A 23,824-nucleotide genomic window follows, 5' to 3' on the forward strand; every position below is an offset into this window, starting at 1 on the left:
AGGACATTGACTAGGTCACTCCAAAGTCTTCATTTAGTTTTTCTTCAGCCATTCAGTTTGTTTTGGATCATTGTCCTGCTGCAGAACCCAAGTTCGCTTCTGCTTGAGGTCACGAACAGATGGCTGGACATTTGGACAGCAGAATTCATGATTCCATTTATGACTAAGTCTTCTAGGTCTTAAAGCAGCAAAACAGCCCCAGACCATCACACTACCACCACCATATTTTACTGTTGGTATGATGTTTTTTTTCTGAATTGCGGTGACTTTTACACCAGACGTAATGGGAAACACACCTTCCAAAAAGTTCAACTTTTGTCTCGTCAGTCCACACAGTATTTTCCAAAAAGTCTTGGAGATCATCAAGATGTTTTCTGGCAAAACTTAGACGGGCCTTTATGTTATTTTTGCTCAGCAGCGGTTTTCGTCTTGGAACTCCATTTTTGCCCAGTCTCTTTCTTATGGTGGAGTCATGAACACTGACCTTAACTGAGGCAAGAGGCCTGCAGTTCTCTGGATGTTGTTGAGGGGTCTTTTGTGACCTCTTGGATGAGTCGTCAGTGTGCTCTTGGGGTAATTTTGGTCGGCCGGCCTCTTCTGGGAAGGTTGAGGCCTCCACTGTTCCATGTTTAAGCCAATTTTTTCCTGAATTTCTTCGGATCTCTGCAGGAGGTCTAGCTTTTGAGTATCTTTTGGTCTACTTCAGTTTGTCAGGCAGGTCCTATTTAAGAGATTTCTTGATTGCAGACAGGTGTGGCAGTATTCAGGCTTGGGTGTGATAAACCACAGTTTTTACAAGGGGGCAAACAATTTTTCACATGGGGCCATGAAGTTTTGGATTGTGTTTTCTCTTTAAATGAAGGTTTTTATTATTAACACTGCATGTTGTGTTCACTTGTGATATCTTTAATATTTCTATTAGTTTGATGATCTGAAACATTAAAGTGTGACAAACATGCAAAAAAATATTAAATCAGGAAGGGGGCAAACACTTTTTCACACCACTGTATATTTTTGGGGTTATTAGAGTTTGATAAGAGTCTGGCGATGGAACACACAAACACCAGTTGCTTTCATGTTAATATGTTGCATAAAACAGGCTACAACATAAAAATAGCACCATTTTGTGTCAGGATAATTTCACCCAGAGAAAGCATATCCACAGATCAGGCATAACATTATGACCACCTGCCTAATAACGTGTTTGGACCCCTTTTGCTGCCAAAACATTCCTGATCCGTTGAGCAATGAAATCATTAACTTCAGCAATTTGAGCTACAGAAGCTTGTCTGTGGAATAGGACCACACAGGCCAGCCTTCACTCTCCTTGTGTATCATTGAGACTTGGTGGCCAATTATTCTGTTACCAGTTCACTACTGTTCCTTCCTTGGACCATTTCTTAAAGATACTGACCACTGCCAGATAGTAACACCCCACAAAATCACAAATCCTTACCTTTGCCCATTTGTCATGCTTCTAACATATCAACTTTGAGGAAAAATTTTTCACTTGCCTAATATATCCCACATACTAACAGGTGCCATGATGATGAGAGATGTGTTATCAAAAGTGTTATTCCCTTCACTGGTCATAATGTTATAATGTCAGTTATGACTGATCAGTGTGTATATAAAGGAAAAGGCAGTTGGCCTAAGACAACCTCCTTGTGGAACACCAAACTTTATTCATTCATTAGCAAAAATTACTAGTTCATTCAGTTCATACAGGATCAGTAACACAGACTCACGTTCAGACTCATCACAATTATTTCAAGTAGTGTGTTTTTTTTTTAATGGGTCTAACCAATCAATGACATGCTCTTTCACAGCCACCAAAGAATTCACATGTTTTAAATGGGCAGGATTTAAATGAATGAAAATTTATTCAGTGCATGGAAGTGAATGAAAATGATTTATTCACTTAAAAGATTTGTTCCTATTTAAAAAACTATTGTCTTAGATAATTGTTTACGTTCATACGTAAATGCAGCTTAAAGCTCTATCCTGCAAAGCAGCCACATGCACACATGATCCAGAAAAGCTGCTGTCTTTCTTTGGGCCACAGCTAATTTAAAATGGACAAAATGAAAAAATATTGTGGGCAGATTAATAGAAATGTTACATTTTGGAAACCATAGAAACTGCATCCTCTGGACTAAAGTGGAGAGAGACCTTCTGGCTTTTTATCAGCGCTCAATAGCAAAAAAATTCAATTTTGATGGGATGGTTGTGCACTGGTGCCTCTGGAATGGGCCTAATAAATCCTGAAAGGTATATATACAGGTTATAATGTGAACTGGCCAGCCTTCAGTTCAGTCCTTTCACCATTTGAGAACATTTGGCACATCATGTAATGATAAATATGACAAAAGACCCAGGACTGTTTAGCAGCTAGAATTCTGTATCAGACATTATAAGGAAAAAATTCCTCTCCCAAAACTTTGGACTTCTCAGATACCAGACATATACACTACAGACTGTTTAGGGGATGCTACACAGTTGTAAACATGCGCCTGTCACAACTTTTTTTTTTTAACATGAAACAGAATTAAAACATCTTAACAAATTTTTGGTTAAAATAGTACATTTGATATGTTTTTTTATGTTTGATCATGAATAAATATAGGTCTATGAGATTTGCAAATAAATGTATTCTGTTTTTATTCAAATTTCTTACACATCGTCACAAAATTTAAGTCTCTACTAATAAAATGAATAAACAGAGAGGATTAATGAATAGGAGTTAAGTTTATTCTGTACACACACAAAGCGTCTGTAAAAGAGAGGCACAGCTAATATTATACACAGCTTGTCTCACACACACTCCTAGTCGCATCTTACCCTGCACCTGGACCAAGTTATCGCTAGAAACAGAAACTTAAATTAATGGTACAAAGACACAATTCTTCAAAAAGGTTAAGTTATAAATAATGTACTGTCAAAAATTTTTCTGCAACAAGGTCTAGAAACAGTGGTAAGCTTTGTACCTAACAGTGTTCAGTAACAAGGCTAACCCAGCCATTAGGTTTGCACAAGCCAGTGCCGGTCTCAAGCACGGATAAATGGGGAGCATTGCATTAGAAAGGGCATCCAGGGAAAAAACGTGCCAAATTGAATATTCAGATCACAAACTTAAATTCCATACCTGACGAGGCCCGGGTTACCAACGACCACCACAGGTATTGTTAGCCAGCAGGAAAGAAGAAGTTGGGAAGAGTGGCGGTTGGGGTTGGTGCTTTAATGTTGGTACTATGACTGGTAAAGGAAGAGATGTAGCCGATATGATGTAGAGGAGAAAGAAAGACGTGTGTTCAGGAAACCAAGTGGAAAGGGAGTAAAGCCAGGAACATTGGAGGTGGGTTTCAACTGTTTTCTCATGGTGTGGATGGAAAGAGAAATGGTGTAGGGTGATTCTGAAGGAAGAGTACAGTAAGAGTGTAGTAGAGGTGAAGAAAGTTTCTGATTTAATTCCAGTTAAGGACAATGTGTTCAAGGTCTGGTGCAGGCTATTCAAAACATTATATAAAATATATATTCATATAATTTATATATATATATATATATATATATATATATATATATATATATATATATATATATATATATATATATATATATATATATGCTTACATTTATTTACTTTTTTTGTAGGAATATGCACTGCAGTTGGATTTTAAAAAAAAAAGCTTCTCTTGGTTTCTATAAATGGACTAAATGTCCATTGGAGGTTTTTAGAACTCTTTAGGAGCAGCATGAGCAGTTTGGTGGCACACAGCTAATTGTGATGGGAAGCTGTGCCCTCCACAACCTACATAATGCCTGCAGACATGTCCATTTGGCACCTGGAGAAGTTTATGAGGGCCTTGCACATACTCTTCCACAATGCACCAGCTAGAAGGAGGGATTTCACTGCTCTAACCAAATGCACAAATTTTCTACTTCTGTTCTGTGGACACAGGTGGCTTGTAAATCTACCAGTCATAAGGAGCGCTTTGGAGGTCTGGCCATCAATGACCATGTACATTGATGCAGTTTCGAAAAAGAAGATACCAAATCCAGGAACAGCATCTTATGACACTCCTGAAGCTATTGAAAAATACCCTCTTATTCTAGTATAGCTACATTTCTACATGGCAATGACAAGGACCTCAAGTCCTTTCCTTACCTTCTATTAAACAGATGTGCATGTGATTCCATTCCTTGCCAAAGACTTGAATGAGCTGATGAAGGTATAGTAATTCCAGTACAGAATTCTGTACTGAGTTCTAATAATTTATCAACAAGAATGCATGATGTGTACTACTTTGTATATTCACAGTTATTCAGCAGCCATCTAAGGGCTCCCAATGCGATGACAGAACACTGATCCTCCTTGAGGTGTCCAGGCACCCTGTGGTCTTAAAAAACCTACGCAATCCTGCAGCCCTGGCTCCATGAGTGTCCACCTGTGGAGAGATTTTGCACTTTCTGCACACATGCACATCATTCAGTGCTCTCTGTAAGTCTGCATAGCTATAGACAGTTCTTATAAGCTTTATTCTATTCTCTAGATTAGATTTTTACCTATAATAAAAAAAATAATTAATTAGGTTTAATTCATCAAAACCATTTCTAAAAGGTCCCAGAGACTGTTAAGTAGAAAACCAAAGAACTATTAAAACAAGTCCAGGGCAAAAATCTGTGAAGGTTTCAGTCAGCGTTTGGTCATAAAATAAATTACAAACTTAGAACATGCAAGAACATTACTGGATAAAGTATCTTAAATTTATCAGAGAACATAAATGAAAAACAATAATAACAAAGTGCTAAAGCAAATTACAGATAGGAGAAGCTGTTAAAAAGAATTTTGTCTACCTTCTCCCATCTGTAATTTGCTTCAGCACTTTCTAAACACTTTCTGGGATAAACCACAATCCATCGAGCAACGTAACATTCAGTTTAAATTGCCAAAAAACATGTACCATAATTTCCGGACTATTAAGCGCACCTAAATATAACCTGCACCCACTGAATTACATTTGTTTTTATTTAATTATTTAGAACATAAATACACTGCACATAAGCCACACGTGCCTACATTGAAACAAATGAACTTTAGTAGAGACATAGTACAAATATATACATCACAGTGTATAAAGTATAGTTTAGTTTGGTTTCACCATTCTCCTTTCTCCCACTTCCTGTACAGTGTTCAGGGGACTCCCCAGGCCTGCACTGGCCTTCCTGATCCTGATCAGCACCAGCACACCACACCATAGAAGGTGGCTGGGGCCACCACAGAATCAAAAAAGGTCTTTAGTAGCTTTCCCTGCACTCCAAAAGACGTTAGTCTCCTCAGCAGAAAGAATCTGCTCTGTCCTTTCTTGTAAATTGTCTCAGGATTATCTGTCCAGTTTGATGTTTAGATGAACACCCAGGTATTTGTAAAAGTTCACTCTCACAATGTCCTTTCCCTCAATGTTCACTGGTGATAGTGAAGTGTGTCTGTGCCTATGGAAATCCACCAGCAGTTCTTTGGAAGCAGCTCCGTTAGCATCAGTCCACAAAGTTTTGGGTCAGTCTGCAGATGGCAGGTTGCTAAGATGAACATAAAGTATGCAGTGTGGACAGTGAAGAGGAACGAAGCCAGGGCCATTCTTTGCGGCGCTCCAGTGTTGAAGACAACCATGTCAGACTCATAGTCACAAGTCCTCACATACTGTGCTCAGTTTGTGCGGTAACCCAATATCCAGGCAGACAGTTGATGGTCCATGTACACCAGCTTATCCCTCAGAAGTGCAGGTTAGATGGTGTTAAAAGCACTAGAGAATAAAAAAGTGGACTCTCACTGTGCTCCCAGCCTTTTCCATTTGGGAAAAAGCCCTTATTAGGAGGAAGTTGACAGTGTCTCCCCCTCCAATGACAGGCTGGTATGCAAACTGAAGTGGATTCATTGATGGGCTGAACAGAGGTTGGAGATGAATAGGCACATCCTCTCCAACGATGCAAGGTCAATGCTACTGGTCTGTAGTCCCCAAAGTCTTTTGAGCGTGACATATTTGGTACAGGTACCACGCAGGATGTCTTCCACAGCTGGCACACCTTACCTAGCTTTAGGCTCTCACCAAACATGTACAACAACATGCCACACAGCTGCTCTGCACAGGTGTTAAGGAGCCTGGAGCTGATGCCGTGTGGGCCTGCAACCTTCCTTACTTGATCTTCCTGAGCTCCATTCCTACCTGGGCTTCTGTAAGGGGCAGTATGTAGTGGTTGGAGTGGGGGCTGGTGGGGAATAGGTAGGGGGATATATGGTGTGTTGTGAGTAGGCTATGAGCTGATAGCAGTGCAGAGAGAGGTGGGGCTGGAGCAGCTTGCTGTGGAAGCAGAGAAGAGGAGTTGTAGCAGGCGAGGGTGGATGGTGCAGAGGTGGGTTGCTGTATCAAATCAGTTAAAGAATCGATTTAGACCATTCACCCAATTCTGGTCAGTCTAAGAGCTGGGCTCATTATGACCAGTGATGGTTTTGAGCCCCTTTCACACCCTTCTGAAGTTGGTTTGCTGCAGCTGATTCTCCATCTTCCTCCTGTAGCATGCTTTTTCTTCTTTCTCAGTTCTCCATGGCCAGTTTTCAGCTCTTCCTTGTTACCTGATTTAAAAAACCTCTTCTCTTTAAGAGCGACTTTTTATCAGGGTTGATCCATGGTTTGTTGTTGAGAAAACACCATACAGCCCTGGTGGGTACAGTATTCAGAAGTTACAGAAGGAGGGGTGCTGAAGTATAAGCCTCCTTGAAGTTGGCATGAAATAAGTCCAGTGTTTTACTGCCACTGGTCTGGCATCAAACATACTGGGTAAATGTGGAGGATGGAGGGGCATGATTAAAATGTCCAGAGAAAATGATATGGGCATTTGGACTGTGTTAACAGTCTGTTAATAACAGAATGCAGGACATCTCATGACGATTCATCGTGTGTGTGTGTGTGTGTATACGCAATTCCTTGGGCAGATATTACGGCTTTATGCTAGAGGCTAACAGCTTAATATCCTTACAGAATATGTTTTTTAATAGTGATGTGACCAGGTTTACACCATCTATTATTCACAAATACTGACAGCCCGCTTCCTTTTTTCTTACCGCTCTCCATCGCGCAGTAGTTGAGATTTATCCAGAGCCACGGTTGAACCCGGTGTTAGCTTGGTTAGCCATGACTCCGTAGACAGCATGATGCTACACTTCCGGAATTCCCTTTGATGCCGTCCATCTTTTTGTTAAGAGATCTCACATTCTCCATGACTAGGGTTGGCAACTTCAGCAAAGGAAATTAAGGGGCAAACTTATGAGTAAACTGGACCAACCTAATATTTTTGACTGCAACAATGAGAAACATTAAGCTCTTTTAAATGCAAGGTATCCTTTTTATTTTAAGGGGCATTTAATTTTTTTTAACAACTAACTCGAAACGTGCAATTAAAAGTACATGTTTTGATAAACTCACGTCATTGTATATAAACACGGCAAGTGATTAAATGTAGACATGTATGTGGAAATGTTACAGTAAATATAGAAATGTATGTTTTTTGTTTCACATTTTTATGAACAATGAAAACAAAAACTGCAAAATTTTAACAGATTAAAGTGCAAAAAAAATCGATTTTAACTTTTTCTTTCTTTGCTTCTCAGAGCCCACTAATTTTTCCATGAGTAAACAACTTCTCACTTCTTGCAGCAGCAAGCATTTGTTTATCATGAAGTACAGTTTTGTAAAAATTCATAACATGGTTTTATAGTTCCTGGTGATAAGCAGTTCGCATTTCGTGAGTTCAACAGAGCATTTCTGTAGACGTTTTGTTCTTTCCTTTTTCTCAAGTGGGACTAGTTGCCATCCTAAGATACTCGCTGCCGCGCTGTCAGCTTAGATAGCAATCAGGTAAAGTAGCAACACCCAGTGACACACACACACACACACACACCTCTTGTACCTGTATAAGTTCACGCTTTAATTCAGCAACTGTACGTAGCGCTACCTTGCACAGACATTCGCATATTAAGCCTATATACACTTATCTACATGTAGATTATATGGGACAAGCTCCGTCCCACATGGGTTTAATACGGAACGCTGCTTTTATGTCTAAAATGTCGGAAGGTTGGCAACTCTATACATAACGAAGAACGGGAGAATTGGTCTGTAACGTCTCCCCGCCTTCTCATGCTTAGCTCGAGGGGAATTTACGTTTTTTCCTGGAATAGCACCGGTGTGTTGCGGAATGCTAACAGCTGATCCCTTAGTCTAAACTTTAAGACCGCGGCTGTGAACAGAGTTACCGGATACGACTGTGAAGAAAAGCCCAATGGTAAAATGGTAAAGCTTGAAGGGGAGATTCCATTTGTAACATTTACTGAAGTTAATTGTTTTGGAAGTATTTTTGTTTTTTACTTTTAACATTTACTAATAGAGTTGGAAAAATTAAGTTGTAATTTATCTGCTAACATTATATATATATATATATATATATATATATATATATATATATATATATATATATATATATATATATATATATATATATATATATAAACTAATGTAAGGACCAGCGTGCAGTCTCTCCTGTCAAAAAAAACAGCATGTGGTGTCAGTGATTCGCCTCTAGAGACCGCTCTCCTACTGTACAATGATAGTGGAGAACCTTCTCAGCCGCTCCACTGCAGACGCAACCTGGAAAAATTATCGGTATGGATTTGTGCCATAGGTACAGCAGTCACTATTGGTGAAGAATAATCAGCAAAACTGTTGAATGGGTCGACCTCTACTACAAAGCATGAAATTTTTTTTTAAAGACAATCTATATGTTTAAGATATGGAAAATATAACTAAATAAACACTAATTAAACAATTTACCTTTATTGTGACCCAGAAAAAATATCCTGGCGATCAGAAAAACACTGAACTGAAATAACTTTTTTTTTTTTAACAATATTATCAAACCTGTTATAAATGGCATGATTTAATAATGTAAGAAAGTGTTAAAGCTACAGGATCTACTGAAATATTGAGCATCGGATAACTAAAAACTAAAAGTTCAAAAGTATTAAAATGATATCCACTGACCATTTAGGACAGTAAAGGCCATGAACTTTTTTTAGGGCAGAAAAAATATAATATTCAAGCACTATATAGTAAATTACAATGTTAATTTTATTTTTATCAGAGAAAAACAAGAATTCCTACACTTTGAAACAATTCAATCAGCTGTGTGAGTAAATACACAAAAATAAAAATCATAATAGGACATATGGGTGAAGAAATATGTTTCGGTATGCTATGTCTTCTTGCTTGTTCCCAAAAGGAATGCTGAGAGTAAAATGTTTCCTTACTGTACCCTATGTACCACTGGTTTAAAAAAAATCATTTTTATTTCTCATAATTTAAGGTTCTGGGGCAAATACAAGATTGAAAGACATTTGCCTTGAGAATTAGGAGACTTGGACCAAAACTTGGATCATCTGCCTAGCAAACCTATTTCTTTACCCTTCTCTTCAAATCGTCCTGCTGGTCTATAAATGCTTTCATTTGGGGACATGCCCCCTGACCATGTTGAATCTTCAGTTCTGGAACCAGACACACAACCATCTAGACTCTTTGCCCCTTCCTTAGTAAAATCTGTACTAGCCACCCTCCCACCTCTCTTATGCAAGAACCTCTCCTGACTCACAGTCTCTTTTGTCCAAGTCTGAAGCACTGTAGGAAATGTAGATGTAGTTTTCAATGTTCTATTATCCAGGAACACCTCCTTTGGCTCAGATTCTCTAAAAAAGTCACTGGGTTTTGAAGACCGAGGACTTGGCTTGAAGGCACAGTTGCTTTGAGTATGTTTTGCAGGATTTAGGGCCTCTGTCACATGGGTGATAGTGCTCCTTTCATTAGAGAAATCAAAAGAAGCCTTCATCCTCTTTTGTGTAGTTCTTGAAATTCCACATTTCTTCTCATCATTTACTGTGAACAACCAATCACGATCAAAGTTCATTTCATGCTTGAGTTGGCTCACTGCTTGCATGTTAAAGCCAAGTAAAACTAATGGCTTACGAGTCACAAAGTCCAATTCACATGACCTCCTTTGATTGGCAAAGTGACTTATGACGTCAGACTTCCACAGCCACAGGTTTGCTGCAAGTTTTTCAACCTCTCGTTGGGATGGATATGGCTGCTGGTTGAAATAGGCAGTCAAGAAAGCCTTACGTGCATCATAAGACTTGTCTGAGTAACCTCTGGGGTCCAAGACAAAAACAGGGTCTGCTTCCTTTTCCACAAATATTGTGGGATAGTTCCTACTTTGAGAAACTATTTTTTTCTTCTTAGGATCACATGTATCTGCTGTAACAAGATCTCGCTTAAGAGCTGAAATACAATTCTTGTTGTAAACCTTTGGAGCTTGTCCAACCCCTCGGCAGTGTATAAGATGAAGCGTAATTGTGGAAGCTGTCATGTTACTCGTGTATACACCCAAGCAATGGATACACTTGTAAGTGAGCTTTTTCTCAACTGGATGAAGAGTCTGAAGCACCTGATGCTGATCTCGGAGATGTTGTGCAAGTGTTTCAGAAATGGAACCCTTTAGAATTGTAAAGCAGATTGGACACAGTGTCTTACCAATTTCTGTGTTCTGGGGTACTACATTTTGATGTGCATTCCATATCAGTGATTCGCTAGATCTTGGCCCCTTTGCTTTTATTATTGTAGACCTGGATTCAACATTGTTTGGTGTTTGCACAGATGTCAATGATGAGTTGGATACTTCCTTCATGTTATATGTGGTCACTATAAGTTGCACATTCTTTGGACTGCCTTGTTGAAGAGTCAGATCAAATGTCACAGGAGAGTCAATAGGAAGATGCCCTGGTTCATTTGGATGCATCTGCCTCTTGTGCTCTACCATTTTCTCAACCTCATAAAATGTGGAATGACACTGTGGGCACGTCAGTCCATGTATTAGCATGTGGTTGAGCAGAGTTTCACTTGGCAGGTAGCGATTACAATAAAGACACTTGCTTGTGAAATTGTGTATCTTCATAATGTACTTAGCCATAGCATGCACCCTTTCAACCTGATGTACCCTTTCAATGTGAACGTTGTATGCACTCTCGGAGAATAATTCGTTGCAGATTGTGCAGAGCTTCCACTTCTGTGTTGGTGAGTTGTTCGGTGCATTAGCTGAACCTTTCTTGGCCTGTAATGAGGTTAAACTGGCAGTAGCAGCATGCACTGAAGAGAGGGGTAGTGACTTCACTGAAGGGAAGATGGAGGCATTACCATGTGATGATGTGACCCAGCTACCTAGCTGTTTTCCTGTATGTAACTGGGCAGCTGTGCTGGACAAAAGAGCTTTGTCAGGTAGTGTAATGCACAGTGGCTGGCCAGAGCGTCCTGTCACACCTGGTTTGTGATGGTTACCAAAAGGCAGTCGCATTCCTTTAGGCATATTAAAGCAATGAACTGGCTGGACCATGTGTGAAGGTATACCAGGTGCGAATGGAGTACTCCTCTGAATTGTGCTGGCCTGAGGACAAGCTACTAGAACAGTTGTATGGCCAATCATAGCAGTTACTTGATAGCCAATATGTTCATGAAACTCAATAACATGCTGAACCAGTGCCTCATAAGAACGTGGGACAAAGAGGCAGCTCTTACAGTGAAAGGAGCTATTTATAGTGGCTTCCTCACTGTTTTCTTGCTTCTCTGAGTTTTTGACTATGTAAGGTGTAGTCACATGCTGGAAGTGTTCCCTATAAATGTGCCTGCGCACTATATTGTACAATCTGTCCCGATAGTTGCATTTCTTGCAGTAATACATTGATAGCTCCTTTCTGTCAGTCGGCAAAGGCTTGTCCATCCGTAAACTGTCCTTACTACCCACCACGGCTCCAAGTTGACTGGCAATGCCCTGTCGCGCAATGTTATAAGGCATGTGGAAAAGCTTAACATGAGTCTCCAAAGTCCGTTTGTTACCACTGTACATGCAATAGGAGCAGTTAAGCAGGATGCGGTTCTCAAAGTCATCTCTGTGAACATTACGAAAGTGATTCTTGTAGGCTGAGAAGTATTTGGAAGCAAACGGACAATCTGAGCAGCAAAATTGCTTGGTTCTGTAGTCCTAGAACACAATAGAACAAAATTAACAGGAAAAACAAACATATTGAGCAATGCAACTCAACAGTTTGTATAAATATAACCAAAATTCTAAAACTAACATTTAAAATTTCTTACCTGTGACTTTGTCCAGGATGGATCCCATACACATACATCAAGGTAAAAATGTTTCATATAAAACTCATCAGGACTAAACTCTTTGTAATCCTGAACAAAAAAGAAAAAGAAAACTGTCAGAACCGTGCAGAAGCAATGTTTATAAAATTTTTTTAAATCAGGTCAACCAATAGGGGATTTTACCAACACCGATTAGTTTGGAACGTATTTGTCAATAACCAATTAATCAACCGACAGTTTTGAAAATGGATACACGCCATGTAAATTAGTACTGAAATTTATTACAAAAATAATACATTTTAAAACAACTGAATCATGAAAATGTGCTGAAGGAAATACAAATTAATCTATTGATTAATAAATATTATTATTTTATAATAAATATAATATAGCACACTCCAAGCTGCATGTCATCTCAAGTGTTAAAACAAACAGCTGGTGGCATCAGTGATTCACATCTAGAGGCCGCTCTTGTAATAACAGTGGACCGGAAACCGGAAAAACCATTGGTATGTACACTGAACAAAATTATAAACGCAACACTTTTGTTTTTGCCCCCATTTTTCATGAGCTGAACTCAAAGATCTAAGACTATTTCTATGTACACAAAAGGCCTATTTCTCTCAAATATTGTTCACAAAATCTGTTGCTAAGAAAATCCATCCACCTCACAGGTGTGGCATATCAAGATGCTGATTAGACAGCATGATTATTGCACAAGTGTGCCTTAGGCTGGCCACACTAAAATGTGCAGTTTTATCACACAGCACAAAACCACAGATGTCGCAGGTTTTGAGGGAGCGTGCAATCAGAATGATGACTGCAGGAATGTCCACCAGAGCCGTTGTCTGTGAATTGAATGTTTATTTCTTTACCATAAGCCGTCTCCAAAGGCGTTTCAGAGAATTTAGCAGTACACCCAAGCGGCCTCACAAGCGCAGACCACGTGTAAATCACACCAACCCAGGACCTCCACATCCAGCATCTTCACCTCCAATATTGTCCGAGATCAGACACCCAGACACCTGCTGCAATAATCGGTTTGCATTACCAAAGAATTACTGCTCAAACTGTCAGAAACCGTCTCAGGGAAGCTCATCTGCATTCTCGTCATCCTTATCAGGGTCTTGACCTGACTGTAGTTTGTGGTCGTAACCGACTAGAGTGGGCAAATGCTCACATACAATGCATCTGGCACTTCGGAGAGGTGTTTTCTTCACGGATAAATCCCGGTTTTCACTGTACAGGGCAAAATGCGTGGGGCAAATGGTTGTCGCACCAAATACTGACTGGTTTTCTGAAAAAAAGCTAAGCACAGTGATGCATACTAAAGGTTTGCCATGGGTGGAAGGAGTTATTATATAAACTACTATATGCTTCTTGGTAGCTCCAGCCACACTTTTCTCTGACTTAATAATAAGGTGTTTACAGTCTCATAACCGTTTTTAATTTTGTGAATTGAGTTTATTCCTACACTTTTAGGAATACTCTAGTGACTGTGTGTGACATTCCCAGGAGATCAGCAGATTATACCAGCACCTCAGGTTTGATTACTGAGATTACATTTTCCCCCAGCCTAATGTTAACAGTAAGCTCCTGACCGTAGTCTCAAAGATGTTTTGCCCTGAACTTCTGCCTGACTGGAAAAACTGTACAAATGAGCAGGTGTAAAGGTTCCCAGTGGATGCTGAGCATATATAACATTAAAAGACTATTATACATCAGTGAGAAAAAAAAAAATGGACTGCAGTGTAATTAAAATAAATTTAAACTTGACAGGGGGCACACAGCTACAGGTAGGCCTCGATGGGCCTGGGCCCACCAACCTGGCAAAGGTTGCTTAATGAGTGAATTCTGTTGCAATAATCACAATACTATATTAATCTATACAATAATCAGATTGTGAGCAGCCCCTTGTTGCTTAGATACAGCAGAGATTGCTCTGACTACAGATATCACTGGATGCCCTAAAACATGCCTTTATCCATATTATGGAGTTCCAGGGACTCCATAAGTTATTACTAGTATGAGTCCATTTTGGATTTTCTGCACAAGAGCACCCTCATTTATGAGTATGGATAAAACGTCCCAGGCATATTCTATGCTTATGCACTGATAGACGCATAGGTGTTGTGTCGCATCTGTCAGAAAAACTGTATAATCCTCCTCATGTAGAAATTGTATAATTTAATAAAGTGCTATTGTGTAAACTGTTTGTTTGATAACTTCTGGACAGGATGACTTGATCTGGTCTGTTGTGACTCGCGAGCATCAGGTTGCACGATCACTTTACTCACAACATAGTGACGGATTTAATTAAAACGGTACAAACAAACACTACGAAAAACGGCAAATAACAGCAGCAGTAAATGATTACAGTTTTAGTCACTGTTGTGGTTTTCAGTGAACGCTTATGCATTTATTCACCAATGCATATTTTTTTCCTTTTTTATCAAGCCTGTAACTTAGTGTTTCTCCGTTCCATTCTCTTTTTATGGCAGTCTACTACAACAGTAAACAAACGTTTTTAAACGTGATTTACTGCGGCTTTTAACTGCTTGTTTTCAATATTGAATTTATGACTATATAATTTAATTATTATACAAAATCAAATTAATTATATTTTAGATGCTTATATCTGCACAACTGAACAAAATGTCTTTTTGACAATTGAAAAAACAATGTTACATATTTTATATTGATTTTTTAAAGCATGTAAAAAAAAAAAAACAGCATTTAAGTATGCAGGGTGAAGCACTGTAAATCAACATTTGTATTGTTTTTAATGATAATTGAAAACAGTTATCTGTTGTAGTAGACAAATGCTATAAAAAGAACAGAACGGAAAAACGCCTCAAGCTAACAGGCTTGATTAAAAAAAAGAAGAAAAAAAAGACACTGGTGTACAAATCCATACGCATTCTCTGAAAACCACAACAGTGACTAAAAATGTGATTGTTTACTGCTGCTGTTATTTGCCGCTTTTAGATTAGTGTTTGTTTGCACAGTTCTAATAGAATCACTATGTTGCAGGTGAGGTGTTTGCTAAACCTAATACTCACGAGTCATGACAGAACAGATCCAGTGTGACTGTACATAAGTTACAGTTTTCACAATAGCACTTCTTTAAACTGTACCATTTTCACATGATGAGGATTATACAGATTCTTCTTACCGTGCTGATATTTCGCCTTCATCCGTGACACCAGTGTGTTTTATTTTCATGTGCTCATGCATCACTGTGGTACTTCTATTCCACACAAGCACCGCTTTGCAATAACTTGCAAGTTAGTCTTTGTTGTCTTGGATGACTTGGGATGCACACTTTTGTGCACACCTGTGCTTTCTGTTATTTCGCAAGTGGCTGTTTTATCTTGCAGTCACGTTAACCCGTAACTTAAGCAGCCCAACTATAAAGATATAGGCATTCATTGACAAAATTAGTTATCGATTATTATCATTATTTTATTGATAAGTTGTTGCAGACCGATCTTTTAATCTTGATCTTGTAATAGAGCAGTTAGAATTTGGTGCTTTTCTCTCATACTGACCACTGCATGTTCAACATGACAACATGGCAAAGAACTCTCTGCGCTCCACAAAGATGGCCTAGACTACAAGATGATCGGTAACACTTTAAAACTGAGTTACAGTACAGTGGCCAGGGTCATATAGAGGTTTTCCAAAGCGGGTTCCACTCAGAACAGACCTTGGAAAGGGTTGTTCAAAGAAGTTGAGTAATTGTGCTGTGAGTCAGGTGCAGAAGCTGGCTTTAAAAAAACAGACACATGAGTGCTGCATTGCTTTAGAGGTTCCAGAAGGTGAGGGTCCACTTGTCAGTGCTCAGACCATATGCTGCACACTGTAACAAGTCGGTTTGCATGGCCCTCGTCCCAGAAGAAAGCCTCTTTTGAAGCTGACTCACAAGAAAACCTGCAAACAGTTTGATGAAGACAACCTGTCCAACAGCATGAATTACTGGAACCATGTCCTGCGGTCCTGTGTCTTGCCTACAGTCAAGCATGCTGGTGGTAGCATAATGGTCTGAGGCTGGATCAGTGCTGATGGTACTGAGAAGACATGGATTCAAACATGCATTGTGACATTCTGAAGCAGAAAATGATGCCCTCCCTTCAGAAACTGGGACGAATGACAGTTTTCCAACATAATAACGATCCCAAACCCATTGCCAAGATGACAACTGCCTTGCTGAAGGTGATTGAGTGACCAAGTATGTCTCCAGACCTGAACCCTATTGAGCACCTGTGGGGATTACTCATGCAGAAGGTGGAGAGGCACCAGGTGTCCAGCATCCAGTAGCTCCGTGATGTCATTATGGAGGAGTGGAAGCAACAACAACCCAGCAACAACCTGTGCAACCCATGCCCAGGAGGATTAAGGCAGTGCTGGATAACAGTGGTGCTCACAAAATATTGCCACTTTGAACACAGTTTTGACATGTTCACTTAGGGTGTATTCACTTTTGTTGCAAGTTATTTTGACAATAATGAGTGTATGATAAATTGGTTGCTGAAATAGAAAAACAAAATTTCTTGTCTTTTTTTTATTAAACACAGATAATTATCATTGGCATTTGTAAACAACAGTTTACATTTTTAATACAACTACTTATTCTTTCGGCTGCTCCCATTAGGGGTCGCCACAGTGGATCATTTGTCTCCACACTACTCTGTCCTCTACATCTGCCTCTTTCAAACCAACTACCTGCATGTCTTCCTTCACCACATCCATGAACCTCCTCCTTGGTCTTCCTCTTTTCCTCCTTCCTGGTGGCTCTATCCTCAGCATTCTCCTACCTATGTACCCTATGTCCCTAGTTTGCACATGTCCAAACCATCTCAATCAGGCCTCTCTCACTTTGTCCCCAAAATGTCCTGCATGCATGGTTGCTCTTATAAACTCGTTTCTAATCCTGTCCATCCTAGTCACTCCCAATGAACATCTCATCTTCAACTCTGCCACCTCCAGCTCCGCCTCCTGTCTTTTACTCAATGCCACTGTCTCTACACCATACAACATCGCAGGTCTCACCACAGCTCTATAAACGATGTTTCACTCTTGCAGATACCCTACTATCACAAATCACTTCTGCCACTGTTCTCCACCCACTCCACTCTGCCTGCACTCTTTTCTTCACTTCTCTAACACACTCTCCATTACTTTGCACTGTTGACCCCAGGGACCTGAACTCCTCCACCTTCTCCACCTCTTCTCCCTGCAACCACACCACTCCACTGCCCTTCCTCTTATTCACAAACATGTACTCTGTCTTACTCCTACTGACTTTCATTCCCCTTCTCTCCAGCACGTACCTCCACCTCTCCAGGCTTTTCTCAACCTGGTCCTTACTTTCACCACAAATCGCAATATCATCCACAGACATCATAGTCCAGGGAGACTCCTGTCTGACCTCCTCAGTCAACCTGTCCATCACCACTGCAAACAGAAAAGGGCTTATAGCTGATCCTCGATGCAGTCCAACCTCCACCTTAAACCAGTCTCTTGTTCCTACTGGACACTTCACTGCTGTCACACTGTCCTCATACATGTCCTGCACCACCCCCACAAACTTCTGTGACACACCTGTCTTCCTCATACAATATCACAATTCTTTAATATCCAATTCGCTCTTCCTCAGCATAAAACCATACTGTTGCTCACATTCTTAAATTCACATTCACATTCTTATTCTTAAAGATCGGTACCAGCACACTCCTTCACTTCCTGCTTCACCATCTTCACACCATCCCACCTTCTCTCTCTCTCTCTCATTTTCTGCATACATCAGCTGCTCCAAATTCTCCTTCCATCTTCTCAACACACTCTCCTTTATTGCTCTAACTTCCACACATCCTTCTCAGCTCAGTCCCTCTGTCTGGCCAATCGGTACAAATCCTTTTTTCCTTCCTTAGTGTCCAACTTCTTATAAGGTTTACATTTAAAAAACAATTTTAAATAAATGTATATAAAAATCTTATTATGCCATGAACATTTTAATATAATGATTAAATTGATACAAATTAAATTGATTCAATAGTTTGCATTTGTAAGATTACCCCGACTTTGGATAATATAAATATGTAAAATATAATGTTTTACATTTAATATTTAATTTTCTAAAGATATGTTTTACTCAACTGTCCAATTTATTACTTTAAAAAATGTCTTCATTCATTCCCCCTTCATTTATTTACTCCCTGGATAAGTAGAATTGTCAGGATTTTTACTTTAGTTTCTTTTATATATGGCATTGTTGTGTGTATAAGTTTATTAATAATAACGAGAATTAAAAAAAATAAATAAATAAAATGCACTTAAAGTGTGTGGCGGAGACTAAAACTAGCGATCAGCCACTTATGTTCCTGAGGGAACTGCTTAATCAGTGCTTTTTTTAGATCTTTTTGTCACATGTAACAATTGTATACTGAAGTATAATTAAACATTTTATAAATGTCAAATGCTTTTATTGACAATTATAATAAGATTATGCAACGGGTCAATATTTGCAGTGTTGAACTCTGCAATTCACAATTTACACGACATGCTGTCAATCCACTTCTGGCCCAGATTTTTGCATAATCAGTGCTTGCAGTTTGTCACAATCTTTGTTTGTCCACCTGCCTCCTGAGGATTGACAAGAAGTTATCAGTGGGATCAATGTCTGGGGAGTTTCCTTGCCATGGACCCAAAATTCAGTTGTTTTGTTTCACTTGCCTTATGGCAAGGTGCTCCATCGTGCTGAAAAAAAGCATTGTTCGTCAACAATCTGTTCTTGGGTGGTTGAGAGAAGTTGCTCTTGGAGGATGTTTTTGTTCTTTATTCATGGCTGTGTTCTTAGCCAAAATTGTGAGTGAGCCCACTACCTTGGCTGAGAAGCAACCCCACACATGAATGGTCTCAGGATGCTTTACAATTGGCATGACAGAACTGATCGTAGCGCTCACCTTTTCTTCTCTGGACAAGCTTTATATCAGATGCCCCAAAGAATCGGAAAGGGGATGAGAAAATGTCTTCAACCCAGTCCAAGCAGTCAAATCCCTGTCCCTTTTGCAGAATATCAGTCTGTCCCTGATGTTTTTTCTTGGTAAGAAGTGGTTCTTTGCAACCATTCTAGCGACCAAGCCATCCTTATTATCAGTCATCGATTATCAGAAAATATCACATGAATGAATTAATGAAGGAGTGAATGAATGAAAGGATGGAAGGAATTTGTTAAACTATGCTTAAATAGATGGAACAGTTAAAGAACAAATTTTTAGAAAATAAAATATTAAATGTAATATTTTTTGGGGAAAATAGAAATAAAAAATTACCCAAATCTAAATAATGTAAACTTTTTTAATATCATTAAAAAAATAATAATAATAATTGCGCCAATTACACAATTTAACCAATATAATAAAGGTTATTGGATTATTTTGATTTATATATATATATATATATATATATATATATATATATATATATATATATATATATAAAATACAATTTAAACTGTGAATCACAGATGAAAATGACCTGCCTCACTTTAAATGTTAACAGCTTCTGAAAAAAAGTGAGCTACATACACAATTTAAATATCTTTAGAAAAAAGACAATTTGTTCTTTACTATTCATCATTCAAAGTTAATATTGCTCAAAAAGTTAAAAGTTATAGATAAAGTGCCATTAAGTGCATATACATTTCCTGCATTGTAAATTTTTTTATTTTATATATAAATACATGAAATCAGTCCTGGAGCAATCCAGAAAAGTACTGGGTTAAAAAGCCACATGTCTCCTGAGTTTATATTTCATTTTGTCAAGATTTTCATGACAAATAAGATTCCTACAAACATTTATCTGAGACCATGTCTGATCCTTTTCTCCCTCCCCCTGTTTGAGAGTCACCTGCTAGACTAAGTGGCCATTCATACTCTATTCATACAGTCTGCATTCAAATTAATGGATGACCGTTCAGGCTATTATTATACCTGTTTGGCTATTGATATTGATTTGGCATTCATATTGGTGGCCAGACAAGCTCAGATGCAGATCCTCATGAAGATCACCAGGTCACTGTTGTCACTCCGCCCTCAACAGTATTTTCCTCATTGCCACTTCATGCAATCTCCAATAAAACCTTTTTTGGCTGACCATTTTTTTATTTGCATTTCTTTATTTTTTGCAAACAAAGCCCAGTTAGCACGAGCTGGAAACAGCTGTGTGTGCAGAAGAGATAGCTGAATCCACTTCCAGCCAGGTGTGTCACAGTACACGTGGTCCTCTCTTTGACCACTAAGAGCTTCTAAAGAATAATAAAACTAAGATCCCGCCCGCATTTGGAATAAAAAAAAAACCTTCCATATATCGTTACAATCCTGCACTCATTGGCTACATTTTCCATCAATCATGTTTCCATAATGCTACTGGCTGGAAATTATAGGTGGTACATAACAAACATCACCACCACACCTGCAGAGAGAATGGATGCTTAGGCTCAAGATTCCACCTGCCTTTGACTTTTTTTAGTGGGTGGTCTCATTTGTTTTGTAACACTATATTCTACCAGCCATATTTGTTTTTTTTACCTGCAAGATATAGTTTTTTATGTGAACGTTATTCCGAAACAATACAATACAACAATTACACAAACAATACAAATAGTACAAGTAGTACTACAACTACCGAAGCACTAAATCGTAACCAAATAATAACCATCTAAATTACAACACTATTGTTTCGTTGGATCAAAATGTTTTACAGCATAATGTTCACTGGACCCTTTAGAAATAAACCGAGATTTGCAGCAATGCGTTTGTGACTCGTTATAACAATCATATTGTGAGAACTGCATTTTTTTTATGCATGTTGTTAGTTTGTAGTACTTACACAGATTCAGCAAATACATTTGTTATACATTTTCCAATGAAAAACACTGATCTAAAATTGATGCTTGAGGCTTACACCTTTGGAATAATTATATAGTTTGTCCTGGTTACTCTTTTCATTTAAACTATTGTTAAAAATTTACACCTGCGAACAATGGGATTTCACACGCGTTGGCATGACGCTGAAGGTTAAGGGGTTCCAAGCATTCATTTTATTTTAAATTGTTTAAAAACAAGTAAAATGTTGTTCACAAATGTTAATAATAAACTGCATTAATAAAAAACCAACAAGCAATTTTATGATTTGAATTTCTTCCCCCTAACTCTACCAAAATTGAACTGAACCATGACTTAAAAACTGAGGTATGTACAGCAACGTGAATTTTGTGTACTGTAATTTTGCTTGATTTTTTGCAGCACACAGTGCACAGTGAATCTCTGACAGCAAATTTTGCCATAAGATGTTGGCTGATATACTGCCATTAATGAATCCTAAATAGGTATATATATATTACAAAATAAATAAAAAAAAATACCCTGCAGAGTGCATTAAAATCATTAAACACACATCTAGCTATGGATTATCATGGATACGATCAATTACCAGAATTAAGAAGTTACATATTTTGACCGATCCCTCACCCAGAGCAATTTGCAATTATTTCATCTCAGCAGTGGTGTTATAAGGGTCTTGCATGAGAGCCAGCAGTGAGTTAATGGAGGTGTTGAGATTTGAACTCAACCCTTCAAGCAAAAGTTTAAAACTGTCTGTGTGAGCATATGTGCTGTTTCTATTCTATTAATATTTAAAGTGTTGGTGGTAACTCTTTGTATCATTGCTTTATTTTAAAGTTTTAAAGAGACAGCACATTCATTTAGAACTGGGATTAAAATGACTGGAACTACATCTTCCAGCCAATCAGAACATAGTATTCAACCAGACAATGGAGGAATATATCTAATTTACATATCTTACATAATTATACTTCTTCATAGACAATTTTAAAAAATTTGCATCCTATGAACAATGCAATCTAGAAATAATACATCAAGCAGAAATCGCATCATAACAATTGATGCATTACAATGTGTATTTTTTCAACATACTGCCAGGCAACTTTGGTGATGCATAAATAAACTATGGTGAATGTCCAAATAGTAAGTAAATATGGTCTGCAGTCACTTTTCATTCATGTGTTTAACAACACTTTTTTCTACCTCCTGATAGAGTGAGATGCTTCTTGATGTAAGCATCTTGTGATATTGTGAAAAGATAAACGATCTTAGATTGACCCATTTTAATCATTTTAAACCAGCTATTGGATACAGGTAATCTAACTTCTGTGTCTTCCACAAAGTCACAATCTAAACTGCATAAAACCTGATAGATTCGTGTGTTTTATTTACTAACCTCTATATGTTCCTTGCAGTAGTCCAAACCAATATCACTTAACAACCTCTTGACCCTTTTCCGAGCTTTTCTCAGGCGTGTAAGATTGTTTACCGGAAGCTGAAACATTTTTTCCTGGAGCAAAGACAATGAAAAAAATCATATACATTTTTCACTAACAAAAGAATGTCGCTAAGCAAACAATAGCTTTAGTTATTTAAACATCGCTGACAGATTATGATAATCGAATGCTAAAATGCATGCAAAATAAATACTACAGCTATTTCAACATTAAATCCTGTAATAAAATCGCTCTTTACACCGAATAATATAAGTGGCTAAAATGAAATCATTTATTTTCACCGCACTGGAAAGAATGTATGAATGTATTCTTGCCGCCAGCCAGCTCGTGTTAAGGCAGTAAGCTCAGCTTTTCAGCAGCGGGCCTCGGATAAATTGTCTCCCAAAAATATCACCGGCTAGCAGATAATACAAAATGTGCCATTTTTTGAGACTGCTGGAATCAGATTACCTACTATTAGCAAGCTAACAAATGGCAAAAGCTGCGGCAGTTCGCTGTACATTGTTAGCTAGTTTATTAGCACGCTAATATAAAGCGTTGATGGAGGCATTATCTAGAAAAGTACCTTATATTTTCCTCCTGCTGCCTCGACCTTTTTGTTTGGTGCTGAATGAATGAATCCGGGCGATTAGAGAGAAATGAAAACACTACTCCTTCATTTCGATGTTGCTGCTGGATCTTTTTAACTTTATCTTGGGGATCCATAGGTTTCCATTATCAGCTACATTTGCGATGGTCTTTAGTAGCCCATTGATCTCTCTGCTAAACTGATCATCAAGTAGGTCTTTTAAACAAACAAACTAACAAAATCAATATCATTGAAATAAATAGCAGACCGAAATCCGGAATAGCAAGGGTTTTTTTTCATCTAGATCATTTCAGACACTAACCAAGCCTGTTCAAGATGGCGGACTGATTCAGCGGAAGTGACATTTTTTGTGTAAGGACCATAAATAAATAAATAAATAAATAAATAAAGCTGCTTCCTCGGTGCTGGTTTTTAACACGCGTTTCAGTCGGGGGCGGAAGGACAACTAAAATGGGCGGAGTTAGAACATGTACACACAAAAAAAACACATATACACACTATATATATATATATATATATATATATATATATATATATATATATATATATATATATATATATATACGTATACAACCTCAAATAAACAACAGCATATGATATTACATTTGGGCCATTCCATTAAATATT

At 38.3% G+C, this 23,824-nt stretch overlaps 1 protein-coding gene and 1 long non-coding RNA gene across 2 annotated transcripts in view; one reads left to right on the forward strand and one right to left on the reverse strand.

The window, feature by feature from the left end:
- LOC310722034 overlaps positions 1–23,824 on the forward strand; it is a 120,064-nt gene that overhangs the window by 19,221 nt on the left and 77,019 nt on the right. The gene's annotated exons all lie outside the window — the stretch shown is intronic.
- On the reverse strand, positions 9,389–23,590 carry adnpa (activity-dependent neuroprotector homeobox a). Its single transcript, XM_083534091.1, has 4 exons — positions 23,174–23,590; positions 22,548–22,661; positions 12,246–12,335; positions 9,389–12,132 (listed from the first exon to the last, which is right to left on the reverse strand). The coding sequence occupies exons 2-4, from the start codon at positions 22,653–22,655 to the stop codon at positions 9,484–9,486; spliced, it is 2,847 nt and encodes a 948-aa protein (XP_083390217.1). The 5' UTR covers positions 22,656–22,661; positions 23,174–23,590; the 3' UTR covers positions 9,389–9,483.

The sequence above is a fragment of the Silurus aristotelis genome (genome assembly GCF_946808225.1).
Source record: "Silurus aristotelis genome assembly, chromosome: 28".
NCBI classification, from domain to species: domain Eukaryota; kingdom Metazoa; phylum Chordata; class Actinopteri; order Siluriformes; family Siluridae; genus Silurus; species Silurus aristotelis.

Coding starts and splice junctions, on each gene's coding strand:
- adnpa (XM_083534091.1), bottom strand. CDS start 22,655: ATGTTTCAGCTTCCGGTAAACAATCTTACACGCCTGAGAAAAGCTCGG. Junction 12,336..22,547: donor ACTGCAAGGAACATATAGAG/GTTAGTAAATAA, acceptor TTTTTTGTTCAG/GATTACAAAGAGTTTAGTCC. Junction 12,133..12,245: donor CATCCTGGACAAAGTCACAG/GTAAGAAATTTT, acceptor ATTGTGTTCTAG/GACTACAGAACCAAGCAATT.